General features: G+C 36.0%; 1 protein-coding gene across 1 annotated transcript in view; it reads right to left on the bottom strand.

Annotated features, from left to right (window-relative positions):
• Positions 1–977: 977 nt before the first annotated feature.
• ENPP3 (ectonucleotide pyrophosphatase/phosphodiesterase 3) overlaps positions 978–16828 on the bottom strand; it is a 34110-nt gene continuing 18259 nt past the window's right edge. Inside the window, exons 14-25 of the mRNA XM_079325163.1 lie at positions 16602–16633; positions 14228–14355; positions 13253–13319; positions 11711–11798; positions 10972–11141; positions 10797–10857; positions 9905–10059; positions 6365–6500; positions 5796–5873; positions 4323–4455; positions 2633–2789; positions 978–1173 (exon numbers count right to left, since the gene is read on the bottom strand). Of these exons, the coding sequence (XP_079181289.1) occupies positions 1012–1173; positions 2633–2789; positions 4323–4455; positions 5796–5873; positions 6365–6500; positions 9905–10059; positions 10797–10857; positions 10972–11141; positions 11711–11798; positions 13253–13319; positions 14228–14355; positions 16602–16633 (1367 nt within the window). The 3' untranslated portion in view covers positions 978–1011. The remainder of the gene's footprint in view (positions 1174–2632; positions 2790–4322; positions 4456–5795; positions 5874–6364; positions 6501–9904; positions 10060–10796; positions 10858–10971; positions 11142–11710; positions 11799–13252; positions 13320–14227; positions 14356–16601; positions 16634–16828) is intronic.

Raw genomic sequence — 16828 nt, 5'->3', positions numbered from 1 at the left:
AATTGCACATATTGCATATGAAAAATCCCATCATCCTATGTACAAACATTGCAGGATCAGTGCAGGAGGTAATTTTTAAAAACAGCCCTTTCTATATATATCCAATGACTATTCCCCTTAAGGGAGGATGTCCAAGGTAAAGGATATTCTGTGCCACTTTCAATATCTGCACTCAGCTTTGAAGGTACTTCAGGGAGGTACTGACAAAAAGCCAGCAGTCTCTATAATAAATATTAACTGAACAAAAAAGGTTTGTTTTATATGGTGACAAGTCTCACAGGGCCAGGGTGTGGTGTTAGGGAAACAGTAGCACTTACTGAAAAAACATCAGTTAAGCTTCTCCTTGCTCTGCCTTCTCTGGAGCAAGGTAGGCTGTTTTCCTTGCCTACTTTCTTTCACTGTTACTCTGCCTTGCTGCAGAAAAAAGACTATATAGAGGTAGTGCCAAGTTTCTATATTTGTTTAGAGGTTTGGTTCTAATACTCTATAACTTACCTGAGAAAGAGAAATGCAGAATATTTCAGGATGTGCTTATGTTAGAGAACCATAGCCTGTCTGATAAACTCAAAGGAAAGAACACACACATTCCTCTCCAACTGTTTCATTTTTCAACTCCATTGCAGAAGTGTTTTATATACAATGTACGATTCTGGTGTCTCTGTAGTATAAAATATGTTCCTTTTGTATGTCTTTTTAATCATTACCACTACTACTACTATATATAATATCACATATAATATGTCATGTATTTTTATAGTCATATCATATATTGTCTTTTACATAATAAAATATATTCTATATTTTGAAAGCCTGACACAACAATGATGATTTAATTCACTGTGGATAATTTTATGCATAATTTTTATTTAAATTTTATTAGCACAAAACACTTGACCGAAAAACACAAATTTGAAAAATATTCCCACATACTTAAGCAAGGAAATAAGTGAAATCGCTCAATTTTTCTTTCTTCCAAGCACTAATCCATTTTTCAAAGATAATCAGTTACTTTCAATCAAATATTGGCAAAAATGTCTTTAGCCGCAAGATCTCAGAGACGGATTCATTTCTCTCCTGGTAAAAGTCAAGCCCAGTTAGCAACTCCACATCCCGAACACGTGCAGCATGAGCCTGAACTCTTTCTTCAACCCATTCAGAAGGTGATTTATTTTCCTGTCAAAACAAGCAAGAACAAAGCTCAAACACGTAAAAGGCCCTCTGTTGTTTGGGGGCAGTGTTAGGCAATTTCCAGCGTTTGACCTGGTTTGACACACTAAAGGCCTCCAGTTGGTAAAACTTCTTCCAGGCTTTCCCAGGCATCCTTACAGCCTTGCTCTTATGGATCTAATTTAAACAGAATCAAGTGGCTCTCTCTTCCACCCACCTCTCCTCTTCCAAAGTGACAGAGAAGAATAATTATGCTGAAATGGCAGTTGTGACTTTTAACTGCAAAAGGCATGAGTCACATTTCAAATACACACGTAAGGATGGTTTTAGTTATGGTACAAATGAGCTGCACTGCTCAGGCCTGACAAGCAATAGGCACCTGACAACTCACAAAAAGTCCTTACAGCAACTCAGTCTTGATTGCTGGACAGCAACAACAGTTGCTGGTAAGATGGAGAAAACAATGGAAATGCAACCAGTAATCAACCAAAAATGTTGTTTTCTGTTCGTTTGCTACAAGGGTTTTTTAGCAAACAGATGTAATTTACTTTTTCATTAACAATATCTGCTTCTGATGCAAATGAACAATTACATTTATGTTACTGCCAAACATGATGAATATAAAGTGCAAAGATATTTGAGATTTATTGCTAAACTTTAGAAATTACAGTCAATTTCTTAAGTATAACGACTAATTCATTCTAATAATGAGTCAACCTTTAACTGCTAAAAAGGTCTCACTGGGAAGTTGTGGATGGGGAGACACAGAAGTTGTTTCCAAGTAGAGCAAGCTCGCACCTGTCTGGAGTTATGAGTTCAAAGTTATAAATAAACTAAAATCTGTCTGTGAGGAGCAGTTCAAGTCTGTGCTGCTGTACTTGTCCAACATATATACACTGAGTTTAGGAACCTTCTGCAACCCAGAGTCTGTGGAATAGACAGCTGCCTCAACAATACATATTAAACTCAGATAATGTATTTTGTTTGCTACAAGGCATAAAATTTACACTGCTAGTGGTAAGCAGAGATTTTACTTAATCCAAGTATTAAATAACTGCAGGACCGTCCAAATGCCATAGAGGTGGAATAAGCAACTGAAGGAATTTTCTAGCCAACTGAAGGGAATAACACTCAAAGTTCTCTGATACCTCTGGAGTAAGTTGATCCTGCAGTCTTCCTTAAAGATATCTCTTGCCTGTGCTGCTGTTCTCAGCCCTTCTCAGGTGACAGCATTTCCCAGTCTTCTTATCTCACCTTCTTTTCTTCTTCCTTGCTTCCTATCAGCTCATTAGTTTCCAGCTACCTCTCCTGGAGCTCCTTGCTCTTCTGGTGATTGCTTTAACTCTCAGCTCACTCCCAGTTCAGTTAATTTCACAGACTGATAAAGATTCTCTGGATGACTAGATTCCAGTGGGAATCAGTTCATGAAGTTCATTGGCACACAGGAATGTAGAATTATACTTACAGCACAGCTTTCAGAGTTGTCAGGTCGATGAGGAATGATAAAAGACAAAGCATCCAAGGACCCTGAACAGTTCAGTGGAGTATAGGATGTGTTCTTGCAGCTTGTCAGAATTGCAAAGTAATGGGTTGGGACAGGGATTTTTGTATTGTTTACATACCTACAAAACAAACATTAATTAAGGCGTTTATTGAGATATCAAGTATTAACATCACTGATGCAATTAAAAATTTATAGAATTTATCTCAGCATATATCTTTCAATACTATGTGGTTTAAGTTCCTCTTGTAATTGAAAAAAATACCTGATGGAATAGACAGCCTCACCATTTATTTCACGAACAGCCAAACATACATGGATTACTCGTGCACTACAAGCAGTCCCACTGAAACAGGACTGCTTAACATGGTCAGTACTCCATTTTGCTAAAGCCAGAGATCTCTACATCTGGAAGAGTCAGAATAGAGCATCATATTGGCCCTTCATTATACTAAGAACTTCAACCACAAAAATTGGAGGAGAGTGATGAGAAAATTAACTTCAGACTCCTTCTCATTGAGAAATGCCAGAACAGTGATTTGTGGCTGTGTGCTGTAGAAACCAGTTCAGGATACTCAGTTGAAAATGTCTTTGCTGCCCTTTTCTGACTATTCTGTAAATATGGTCACTCTTGTATAAAAGGAGCTGAAGGTTTCCCAAGGGTTTTGGTTCAGCATTAAACAAAACACTTGCACTGAAATTATTATACTGCTTTGTATGACTGCCTAACCATGCTGATTAAAACATGCTTATTCCAAACTGGAGGCAGCATTATGTGGTCAGCTGGGTATTACAGCATTCTGCTTGGAAGGAAGTTGGAGTCTCTCCTCCCTTCCACCCTCCTACTACGTGGCAGGCTGATTTTCCCATTCCCAACCCATTTTTAACAGATGTGGTCAAGTCTAGCCTGAATAAAACATCTCCAGTGACAGATTCAGCTGTGCAGATTTCCCAGCACCTTTCTACTCCATAAATACTCTTACTCTCACAAGGTGTTTTCCCTAATCTAACTTATTCTAATTCTGCTTTTATTTCCCCCTATCCATATTCACTGGCATAAATAATTGGTCTTTATAATTTATGTGCAAATATATCAGATGTTGCAGTGAGCTGTGTAAGCCATAGTTATGCAAAGGTACCTCTCAGGAATGTTACATTTTGCATTTCCAGTTACATGATTCAGTGAAGGCAAACACACAAATCTGACCTTGATGAAATACATCAGTTTGAGACAATAGGAAGAAAATATAAACAAGTGAGTGAGCACAACAGGAAAGTGAGAAAATTATGCTTATGCATGCCTTCTGCATGTTTAAATATCATATATTCTTTCAGTAGTACTGATGCAGAGGCCCAAAATCTAAAATCTAGGCATAACCTCGGGAGAGTAATTACTAGTCTGTAGCTGTGCATGTGTATAGAGATACACATGTAACTGCACAGCTTTTCTACTCTTTACTTCAACTTCTATGGTACTGTATCTGTTTGCAAGAGCATTTCCTGTTGTATGAGTAATAGTGGATGTAAGATTATAAAGAGAATACTGCAATATCAATGACACTTGTTTCTTGGTCTTTTTAAATAAATGTTTGTTTGTGTGGAAACAAAGTGGAAGTCATAAAGAGTTTGACTTCTGACTTTTCCATGTACTTACTGCTTAATTTCATCAGGGCTATCAAAATGGCCATCGTAATTGTAATCAAACACTGGTCCACTGACAACATTCACCCCATTCCTTTCTCTAGCATACTTTTGAAGGAGCACATCATGGAAATAGTCCCATATGTCTGTCATAAAAAGAAAACAAAAGCAAAATTAATATCCATTTAAAGTAATTTGACCACTGAAGAAAAACAGCATATTTGCATTTTCACTATAATTAAAAGAAGTTTAGAACTAAACTGCCCATAAAATCAACCCTTTGTTACACAAAATTTGGAATTCATCAGAAGGGAAAAACTCCCACTTGTCATTGAAAGAGGTGCTGTAAATGCTATTCTAGTCCTACAAGGCAAATTGCACTCCTGGAGTGTATCATGATTTGATCTAAAGCTGAAGCTACAAACCTACAGCTAAGAGTTCATTAATTCCTGGCTGATCTTCTTGTAGCTGCAGTGTGACAAACAGCAGGAACTGACACAATAGTTTTATGACAGGAATACTCACCACCTGAGTGTTAGTTTAACTGTCCAGAACTCATACCAAACATCACTAGACAATTTGCCTTATCCCACAGATGTCATTCAAGATAATACAATTTGTAGGATATAAACTAGTGAGATTATTCAAATATTTACAACTGCCATGGCAAAAAAACCTGATGAGTTTGGGGTGTTGAGGGCATCATTGATTTACCTGTTATTTATGATTTATAGACTCTTCTTGTTGTTTTCCTTGAAAAATTGGATTTTTCATAGTCTGTGATTTACTTGGAAAATTAAAGACACTTAGGTCTTCTGGATCTCTGGCTTTTCATATGAGTGAATGAATAAATGAGGTCTGAATATATTAGAAAGGTAGTTATGCAATCAGGTTTTTGACAATTTTTTCCTTACAGAATTCCTCTTTTTATGCATTTTCTAAGAAGATGAGCCTAGGCTTAATAGTAAAATAGGATCATAAGCAGTTATAGAAAATTTCTTATCAATGATTACAAACAAATGTTAGTCAGGCAGAATGGGAAGAGTTTACCATACTTGCACAATAAAAACATCTATTCTAGAAATAGTATTGTAATACTAATATTGTTGAGGTCTTCTCATCAGATTTTGAATAAAGAAGTGCCATTTTCATTCACCTTGAGCATTTTCCCAAGGGAAATTTTTATGAGAGTTTCATAGTTAGCATTTCATGTTAGGACAGCAGGGATGAAGAACAAATTCAAAAGTAAACAGGTAAGCAGAGAAAAGGAGAAATCAAATGGAACTATACCAAGAAAAAAAACCCCATATAATTGTGTTATAACTTTTCAAACATCTACTTTTGAAAGGTTTAAAATTTATTTTCACAACATCTGGATATACAGCAGGCCATGCATTAATGTTTTAAATTTTTGTGATAACTTTATCAAATCCAGAACAATAATTATAGAAAATTAATCATAATTAACTAAAATTCTGCAACCTACCTTTGAAAGCTTTATACATGGGAACAATATTGCTGGTGAGTAAGGCATCATACTGTTCAAGATCAGATGAATTGTAGTCTATATAAAAAGACCAAAATATAAGTGAATATATACAAATTAATTCATGTCACTATAAATTGTAGGTACATGTAATTAAATTACATTTTATATTTGAGCATGAGTGCATGAGCCTACTGCAAACATATCTCCAAATTTGTTCAATAAATCAACTCAATAAATAATAATTATCAAATTTGAAAACAGGAAATGAATGCAGAGGAAGAAGGACAGCCTTTCCTTCCAACACTTCAAATCATTCCAACCAGTTTTCATCACATTCTAGTTGTTTCATTTTTAAAAAAAGCTTAAATGTTCTAAACCAAAAATATTTAGATACAAGCAACAGCTGCCCTGCTTTTGGTCAGTCTGTGAACACTGGAAGCCTTTTTCTGCCCAACATGCTGATCCAAAGAAGTTTGTTTTGGTGTTTGGGTATATGTTTAAACATAAACCCACATCCAGCTGATTAAGACTTTCTAAGGTCTCTCTAAAAAAAGAACCATGCTCACTGGGAGGATAGAGGAAACTGTGGGTCAAGGTCAGCCCTTCTGGGTAGTCAGAACAATTTTGGCTCCAAGCAACGGGGATTCTAACATCAGGCCGCAGACAGTCTGAAACAGTGGGAGGAAGAGGAGATGTGTTTTCCTGTGAAAAAGAAAAAAAAAAATCTTACACCCACGGCTGTGGCTAAGCCAATGCTTTGTATGGTTTTAACTTTCTAGAATGGATTTCATTGAATCTTCTCCTATTTTCATAGTGAATCAGGTCAATGCAAGTAATGGACACTAATGTTTTCTGGGTAGTGTTTTCCTTCTACTCCTGTTTTTAGGTAATTCAGGGAAATCCGTATGCACCGTGTAAAATTGTAGCAGCAAAATAAGGTTATACCTCAGGCAAAAACAGATTTGACTCATTCGTCACTTTTACATATTTCTGGAAACACAAACTTGATGTCACATCCTCCTGGAAAGCAGCTAGTACACAAAAATGACACTGTCACCTCATCTTGGCATTTGAGGATGCAGTCTCTGTAAGAATCTGTGCTGCTGAAGAGTTACAGATAAAGAAATCCATGGCAAACTTAGCACATTTTACTGGCTTTACTAACTCCACCAGAACATGCTAAGATCTTGCCAAAAGGGATTCTGATTACTATAATTCCTTCTATAATCTTCACTTTTTTTTCTATAACCTTTTCTACACATTTTTTCATAATTTTACAATAACATTAAATCATCTGAATATGCTTTTTGTATTTAATTTTTATTAATTCTCATTTATGTGTAACTTATTTTCATTTTGGTAAGACTGGAATATATCTTGCATTATACCTTTATAAACAGAAGTTAAATAAGTTGATTTTCAATACATTTTTTAATCAGTTTTGATCAATTAAAACCAAGCAAAAATAAAGAACTGGAATGTTCCTCTTGTGCCTCTTTGTATTCCTTGATTTAATTTCTTCAGTTACTTTTATCAGAATTCAAGTAGATGCCATCTTATGGTCAGGTTGTATATTAATGGCAAACATATATACCACATGGAATGAAATATTAAAGGCAAAAGTCTTCCTTTGACTCCTGAGCAGATCATGTGTCAAAAAAAACAAACAAAAAACTAACAAATAAAAAAAAAAAACTTAATCACCAATTTGGCTTCTTCCATTTCAGGTCAAAGAAAAACAATGTCTCCTAAAAAAAGCAGTCAAAACTAAAAATTTGCTGTGCTTATTTTGAATTGTCTTTTGATGTGGATTATTGCTTTTTGATGAGCCAGTAATTAACATAAAGAAGCATGAGTTATTCGCATTACATGACAGAATTCATGCATCTGCTGTGGTCTCTTAAGTCAAATTCAGCCCCCTTCAGGAGTGCTTGTCTTTGTGCAAGAAAATGTGCCTTCCTTCCTGGGAGTTGAGTATAAAACCTTGAGAAAAAAAAATTCTTCAATCTTAAATTTTCCATATTCCTGAGAATACTAAGTAACCAAAATGCTGACATCTTTTATTTAAGATCTGCAAGTATATGATATTCATCCAGTTTCAAAACTTTCAAATCACACAAAACCAGCAAAAGCCCAGCCTGCATTGCCTAGTTTAATATTTAAGCCCTTCTTAATAGCTACATAGTGATGAGATATACCCCATCTTAAAAATTGTGTAAAGCACTGCACAGGCTGCATCCAAACATAATTAACACAGGATACAACAAAAATTCTGTAGAAAGTGCAACTTTCTGTCATTGCTAAGTATCGCAGGCAAATCTTACAAAGACATTGGCTCTATCCCTCTGACCTTCCACAGATGTTATAATTTACAAAGCCTATTTCTCTCAATTAGCATATGTAATAAAAAATCACAGTATCAGCTTACTGTGCAGTGAGGGAGCTCTTACACTCAGAGCCTTTCACTGTTGTGTCTCTGACATTATCACAGATGGAATCTATTATTTCCTATTCTTTCTACAGAAAACATACATCACTGTATTAGAATCTGCTGTGATCTATATCCTCCAATACTTCATTCTCAGTCATTCACTGCTTCCCACGATGTTGCACAAACTGCTATAAAAAACTCCTGCAAAATATGTATTTCTCTTAGTTTAGATGATAAGCTGAGCAAGATCTTTCTCTATACATCTCCAGTCTCTGCAGGGGACATACAGGAAAGCCAGAGAAGGACTCTTTGTCATGAACTGTAGTGATAAGACAAAAAGTAATGGGTACAAATCGAAAGAGGGAAATTTAGATTAGATATTAGGAAGACTTTTTTTATATGAGGGTTGTGAGATGCTGGAACAGGTTGTCTGGGTAGGTTGTGGATACCCCAACCTTGGCAGTGTTCAAAGCCAAGTTAGATAAGGCCTTGAGCAGTCTGGTCTACTGGGAGGTGCTCCTGCCCATGGCAGGACTGGGTTGGGATTAAATGATCTTGAAGGTCCATTCCAACCCTTTAACCTTCTATGATTCTTTGATTCTTTGCTAACTGAGAATTTGTTTTTTTAACAAAGGAAAATATCTGAAAAGTTATTTGGGTTTTTGTGCTTTTTTTTATCAAGAAGACTGCAGCTCTGGTGGGACATTTTAGTCTTTTTAAAGCAAAATCAGACAAAAAATATGCCCATAATTAACTAGTTTTCATTTGGGAAATGCACTTTCATAGCAAGGTTTAAGTATAAACACTCCTTGTTAAAATGGACATTTGTTTAAATGACTTTTAGCCTTCTTAGAATTGGATTTATGATCCTTCAACCAAGATACTGAAGAATCAGTAGAAAGTATGGAGTGCAACTTCCTGAAATTCTATCATTTTAGCAGCATACATTCCATTAAAATAATATCCTCATATTTGTGCTGATGAAATGATAAATCACAGAGACATCAATAACAGTCCTCTTTAGATAAAAGAATCAACATAGAAACTATTTCCTCAAGACAACTTAGAAAAAGGGTCAAACTATAAGGGCAAGTAAGCTCATGAATGTCCATTAGTTTACTGACCCTGAAAACTTAAACAATTTATTCTGGATCTACATACCCTTGAATACTCAGAGGTTCATTCAACTTCAATTACATTTTTCAGAGATTTTATAATGCAACAGAGAGCAAAGAACACACAGAAAAATGCATTAGTGCAAACTGTCTTGTAGAGCTGCATAAAGGGTACTTAATAGGAAAAAGATCATAGTACTCATAGGAAAGCTTAAAACTTCTGATTTGGGAAATCACAGCCTGCTTTTCCACAGGAACTGACAGGCAAGATGGAAAATTGTCTTGAGAGCATATTCCTTTTACAAAACAGGCTTCATAGGACCAGCTTACCAGCAGCTTTACTCTCCTGTATCTTTTGTGTCCCTAACTAATGGTCATTTCCACTTTTCAGAACTATATTTTAAGATACCTGAAATTTAAATTATTTCATACACAAGAGCTTAAGTCACTTGACATCCACCAGCCCTTGAACAGGGTTTCTGATGAATGGACCACATTTTCAAACCCATCATTATATCTCATATTTAAGACATATTTAGTACAGATATTTGATAACCTACAGGCTTATTCACAGTGTATGCAGTCCACAGTGGCATCCAGATATCAGAGCTGTATTCACTCACATACTGATGATGGGAAAGGAGGCAGTAGACATTTTCCTTCTGAAGAACTTTGGGTCTCCCATATGGCAAATGAGATGAGCTTGCCTTATTTACTAAAATTTAAATAATAATTATTGATTTATTCTTCTATAACATTTTGGATGGCACAAGGGGTTAAGAGAGCAGAGAAAAATTGTTAATTAGCTTTAGCAAATGCAAGTAGATTCAACAGTAAACCTAGTCATGGGGTTCTTTAGGCTTGGAAGTAGAATAAAAAGTGTAGAAAATAGTTTTCATATTATGTTTAATGTACAAAAATCAATAAAAAATATCAGATTTTCAAATTCTTGTTTCTTTGAAATTTCATACCAGTGCAAATATTTTTAATTTATCTTGCCAGTGGAGTGAAATTTACATCTTATTTGACTAAGAGGCATTACAATGTTTCCCAAAATTTCCAGAAATCCAATTAAAAAAAAAGGAGGACGAAGTATCTATGGGAATTTTTGATAAGAGAAAGGTAAAGTTTTGTATACAGGGTAAGGAACAATGGTTATGTCACAAAGCCTCACAGTGCTCAGATTTTCTCCAAGAGCATTGAAATCTGTATGTTTTTTTTCCAAAATTTTTATGGGGTTCAGATCCTATTCCTATATATACATGTTGCTATAATAGAGTGCCTTAGCATTTTTTAAAGAAATGCAAAGGAAAAATGAAAAAAAAAAAAAGCTTCTGACCTACTTCGCTTTCAATTGTAATTAACATAATTCCCAATGAAATAAATGACATAAAGTATAAACCAGGTGTAGATTTAAAAATACTGCTGCCTTTTTCATTTTTTTATACTTACTTTCTTCTGTGGTGAGATTTAACCTCTCATTCAGTGACATTTCTTCTGTCTCATTTGAAATCTGTAAAAAATAGAGAGAATCATTCAAAATTGATCCATTGTTTAGAAAAAAAACCAAAGAAAGCAGAACACACTTGACAAAGATGATTAAAAGATGCCAGAAACCCCTATTTACTTGCATGCATTTGCATCCCAGGTCATTTTCAGGGGTCAAACTGGAAACTGGACATGAAGAGGGAGATGAGACTTCCTCTGGATGTGAAGGATTGTAAAAAGGTTTCTTTAAAAGGTGATTCAAGCTGCCATGTGTTCCATTGTTTTCTGCTGGTGTTATACCCAGCAAATCTGCCAAAACATTTGGAATTTGTAAACACACTTTAAGACTAAAATGGCATTTTAAAAAGTTATTCTCTTTCCAATTCTACTCATTTTTTAGTCATTTTTGAAGGTAGAAGAAATAGTTTATTCCATTATTTAAACTATTACAGTAACTACTCCCACCAACTTGCAATTTTCTAGGTTTGAAGGTTCTTTACAATCTTCCACTGCATCAAGATTTAGCAGCCATAGATTTGAGTACTGCTGGTATAGTTTTATACATTGTCATAACATTGAAAAGATTAGACAGTTTAGTGCAAAGTATAAATGTTATTGCAAGTACATCACATTGTGAAACCTACTAGCCAACTGTATTTTTGTGTGATGCTTTAATCCATATTTTCTGAGGCACGTGCTTCCTAATTCTGCTCTGCTAGAACTCAACAGTGTAAAGAAGGCCTAAGAGCATGGCTTCAGTGTTTTGGTCTAGAATGAACTCACTCAATTTTTAGCTATGCTTCTTTTAGTTCTTACAATTCAGGTATTTGAAAATACTAGAAGTTTATCACCTGAAGTACTGGATTATTTCTACTCACCACACATAAGGTTGTAAACCTCAATGTTTTCAAAAGCATCCACTTCTGTTTTCTCCTTAAAGTTTGGGCCATATGCTAAGAATATAGCCTAGATTGTAATAGCAATAATAAAAAAAATGTGTTATCTAAAGGAATCCAAAGTTAAAACCAATTCAATTGCATTTTATGAAAACTGGGTCAGTGGAACAAAATATAGTCTTTTCATAGTCACAGAAGTTAAAAACACAGGATTTTTCTGGTAAGGAAGGCAAACTTCTGCCATTGCACATAATTTGAAGAAAAATGCAAAGCAAAAATTCATTTAGCAGGTATTTTAAACTATGTAATTAATCTTACTTGGTTTTGGGGCGTTTTTGTAGTACCCATTGCACTCTAAAGTATTTAGTTCACTTAAGAGTGTATGGCCATGGTTAAAGCAGGAAACTGCAGAGGCCCATTCCAAGCTCAGCAGAGACCTGAAATCTGTACCACCACCAATGGCACAATGCAGTGCTGGGCAGCTCTTCTGGAGCCTGCAAGCCTTGTTGCAGAACACTGGTACTATGACAGTCTCACAGGGTTTCTACTCCTTTATGAGCCTCCTGAGCTGCCTGCCAGGAGATACAGGAAGCATGACTAACAGGACAATGATCTGTTCTACAATAATATTATGTGTCTATAACAAAAAAGGAATTTTCAATTTATTATAGAAAGATGACATTTTGCTCCTTTCTTACCAAAAAAAAATTAAAAAAAAAAAAAATAGAAGCAAGGAAGATGCGGCACCTCTGTAAGGTTATCTATTATAAAGATTTCCATGGCAACCAGAATTTACCTTTTCTTTCCATACCAACATTTAGCATAATTCTGATCACTGACATTTGGTTTTAACATAGTTGTAAAGATCTGGAAGGATCTGATTCTTAGGCACAGAATATAGGACTTAGAGTGGCATGCTTGACCTTAGTTAAAGGTTCACATCACAGAAAATACATGAAAAACCAAAAGCTCAAGACCTCAAAATATTTTCACTGTAACCAGAAGTGAAAATGAGATGGAATTGCAACACAGGCTATACTAGCATACAGTATATTTAATTAATATTTCTGTTCTGGTGATATGATTAACTCTTGTAAGATAAGCAGAGACAATGACATTCAGTTTATTTCAGCATACAGGCTTTCAGATACTCAGATGAACTCCCAGAGCCTATGGAGATTTTTCAGTCTCAGTGGAAGAATGAAAGAACAAAAGAATTCAGTTTTCTCAAGCTAAGCATGGTAGACTTGGTTTACTGTAATCTACCTGTCTCCAAGCAGGTAAGATAAGCCCAGACTGTTTTTACTGCAGGACCCCAAGCAAACATGCCTTGTACACATATCCATGAAAAGAACACAAATATTTGGATCTAGTATGTGTTAACAGTTTACATGTCTTGTTGCCAGAAAAGAAAAAGCACACTGTAAAAACTATCATTGTTCTGTATTCTGGTGATTTACCTGACTCATCATGATTTGGTATATAAAGAAGTGCAAGAATAGAATAGAATAGAAATAATCTTACCTCCATACTTTTAAATTCATTATTATAGCCATGGTCACCTCCACCACAAAATGTGTAACTTTCATCTCTAAGGAGAAACCATCACAGAGTGTAAATAAAAATGACAAAAATAGAAGCACTTAGTAACAGTTATTCTGGCTCACAGACTCGACCATTCCTTGTGAACTGACTCTGCCATCATATTGCAGAACTTATGGTTCATCATAGTGTTAATTTCTATGAAGACCTCTTTCTCCTTTAACAGAAACTGTTATGGACAAGCAATAAATTATCTTAGCTGGCTATGAGTGTACAGTGAAACAATATTTTCAAAGCAATTTGAAGAAAATGGCTATTTTTGAACTGAGGCCTTTACCAAGCTATAGGTTGCACAACAAGTGTAATCTGTTTTGGATGAATTCCTAGTTATATTCTTTGGCATTTTAACAGAAAACTTAAAATGGGAGAACTCTGCTGTTAGCCTCTGTGCAATAATATAAATAAGACCACAAGGCATTTTGCCTTAAAAGACATTTTTATAATGGATTCTGAAGGGTGAAGAGATGTGGGTAATGTGGAGATGGGTTATTAGAATAACACAACAAAATACTCTGACATAGTGACTAACATTCATTTTTATCCACCCATTGCTAAGGCACATGGAAAAATAGTCACCCCATACCAATTCAATGCACAGTTGTCAAGTGTCCAAGAATATTTGCACCACTTTCAGAGGCTCAAGAACACTTGAACACAGCTTAAAATAGGGTGATTATAAGATTTTTCCAGTGCACATTTCTTTTTCTATGACCCGAACAATTATTTGTTTACAAAACAAGCATGTTTCCTTTTTATGCATGGTATGATTTTAACTGTAACAAACAGGGAAATGCAACAAGCCTAAAGCCAAACAGGAAATGAAGCATCTGTGAAGGAAATAAAAGAGATGAGAGTGGGGTGAAGAAAATAGCATAACAATCACACAAAAGGTGCTACCTCACAGCCAGCCACTGTCGATCCACCAAAAGATGAACTTTATCAATGCGTGCATTGTTAGCATAGTGGAACCGTTTGGGCAAGTCAGGGGTCAGGTAGGGCTTGAAGTGCTGAGGGGATCTTCTGCACTGTGCAAGAGGAAACAGTCCAGTCACGAGTTCCACTCAGTTTCAAAAAATCACCCATTTCATATGTTCATATAACTTCATATATGCTCATATAACTGCTGCATTAACAGGCATGCCACAGAAGAGCTTGGAATTGTCAGCCTAATGATAACCATGTGACATACTGCAAACACTTAACTATATATGGCCATTAGAAACCATTCCAGCTGGCTGCAAGCATCATGGCAAAGTTTCAGAAGTGTTGCTCCTGATCAGGAATCCAGCACTGGGATAACCCAGAATATCTAAAATGCTAAGGGAAGAGCTGTCAGGAAGCTGGGTAGGCAGCAGAAGTGGACCTGTTTTACCACACAGGCTGTGCAAACTATACCATGCTTGGAGTCTCATCTGACATCTTCACCTCTAAATACTAGAATCATATGCTCTGCACAGGATACAAACTTTAACATGTGACATGAGAGTAACTGTGCCTCAGTAGTCATCAAAGAAAAATAAGGATTCAATCTGTTTGCTAGCCCAGAAGAAGAGGTCTAACTAAAAGGAAAAATAGAGGAAATCAGCATATGACTTATGTTTATTTACTAGCAATTAATATACAACACACAACTCCCTTCTCTGCAAACATCCCTCATTCTAATAACTTAACAGGGATAAAATACATCAACCGTTCATGAAAAAGAGGACACATCCTGATACCAGGCTATTCCCATAATGCACAAGATGCCACATCTCTTTAACTATTACTCAATTTCAGCTGAGTTTGAGAACGTGCAAATTGTGATATTCCCCTCATACCAATGCTCTTTGATGTGACAGACTCCACATCACACAGTGAGGTAGGGGATGTTGCACTGAGAAAGCTCCTTCAGCAATTTCCAGCTGTTGATCCTACTCCCACATGTTTTGCAGGTTACAGGAAGACCTCTAGTGGTGATTTATCCAAAACAGATCCATTTGGGAGCCCAGGATCTGGACAAGCATTTTTGTTAAATGTACCACAGCACCTGTCTACTGATTAGCCCAGGACAAGCCATAGAATAGAAACAAACTGGCAATGAAGAAAAGAAGGGGAAGTTATAACAGCACACTGAGAGCAAGCAGTTTAAATGCTTAACCCACTGTAAACTGTAAAAGGAAAGAAATACAAAAAGACAACTGTCCTACAAGTTTTTTAATTTGCCCAGCACATTCATCCCACATGTATTAATGTGTATCTTGAACACTACCAAAAACAAAGAACCAAACAAAAAAATAAAAAGGCAAGAGTTATCTATCTAAAAAAGTATAAGGAAAGCACCATGCACATCAAGCTATCATGTCACCTTTCAGTAAAAGAAATAGGTTTGGTCTTCCTTTGCTTTGCACTCTGTTCTGCACTTTGTTTGTATCCTTCAGAACTGCCAAAGTATACCCAAATGGGAGATACAGGCAAGCTTGGACCTGTCCTCAAGTGCTGCATCCATTCAACATGGCTTGGGTCCAAGCACTACCAGTACGGGACCTGTCGTGGTGCAGCACACATAAAAGCACTGCAGCTATGTCAGTGATGTGCCAAAAGATCCTAAGAGAATCACACTGCCTGATGCCAAAGGCCCACCTTGCCTAGTACTCTGTTTCAAATCAGATCTCCAAAATTTCCAGAATCAGACACTTAGAGAAGGTGTGCACAAACAAGCCAAGTATTGAATGAAGTTTCTTTCTTGTACCTGCTTAGTTTATTCTAGGCTTCAGGGACTTCCTAAGTCAGATGTTCCTTGTGGATCAAGCAAGACCTTGCAGGGTTGTGCTGCATCAATATGTATAAAATCCATCCCACACACTTATGTTTCCAGCCTCTACAATACCTTGTGGCAATGTGCTCTACAATTTCATTATATGTTGTGTGCAAAAGTTACTTTAGCCTATTCTGAGTGCAGAACTTGTGTTCCAGTGCTAACAGATGCCTATTGTATAAAGCATTTCTGTGCTGTATTCTCTTCTATCATGAAGATATACCCTACTTTCTACCCCTGAAGTTAGCCACATCTCTTTCAAAGTGAAGTACAAAAATATTTCTCTGAACTGAGATCCTCTATGGCAAATCAATGGGCATCATATTTGAACAACTTTCAAAATTTTCATGGTGTACTGAAGTCAGTACACTATTTAAACTGGCACCACAGTCTCATTTTTTTACAAACTGTGTTTTTTCTTCAGATTCTTATTAAGAGTAGCTATGAGTAAAAGTTATGAGAATATTTACTCACTGTTAGGTTTTTAACGATTCCTTCTGAGTCAACTGTTAAAAAGAAAAGATGAATTAATACACATTCGAATGGCTGAAGGACAAAGCCTCATGAGAAAAACTTAAACATGCTTTTTGTCTATAAAGTTCTTTATTAGCTTGTTAAGATTGTCATACTTACAGCCTCCCACAGGTAGGAATGTTATGTTTTCAATGGGAACTGCCTGTAGTGTGCCTGTGGAAGTAACT

This window comes from Erithacus rubecula, assembly GCF_903797595.1.
Source record: "Erithacus rubecula genome assembly, chromosome: 2".
Lineage (NCBI taxonomy): Eukaryota > Metazoa > Chordata > Aves > Passeriformes > Muscicapidae > Erithacus > Erithacus rubecula.
The sequence above is the reverse complement of the archived record's forward strand: the minus strand, read 5'-3'. Positions and strand labels throughout refer to the sequence as shown.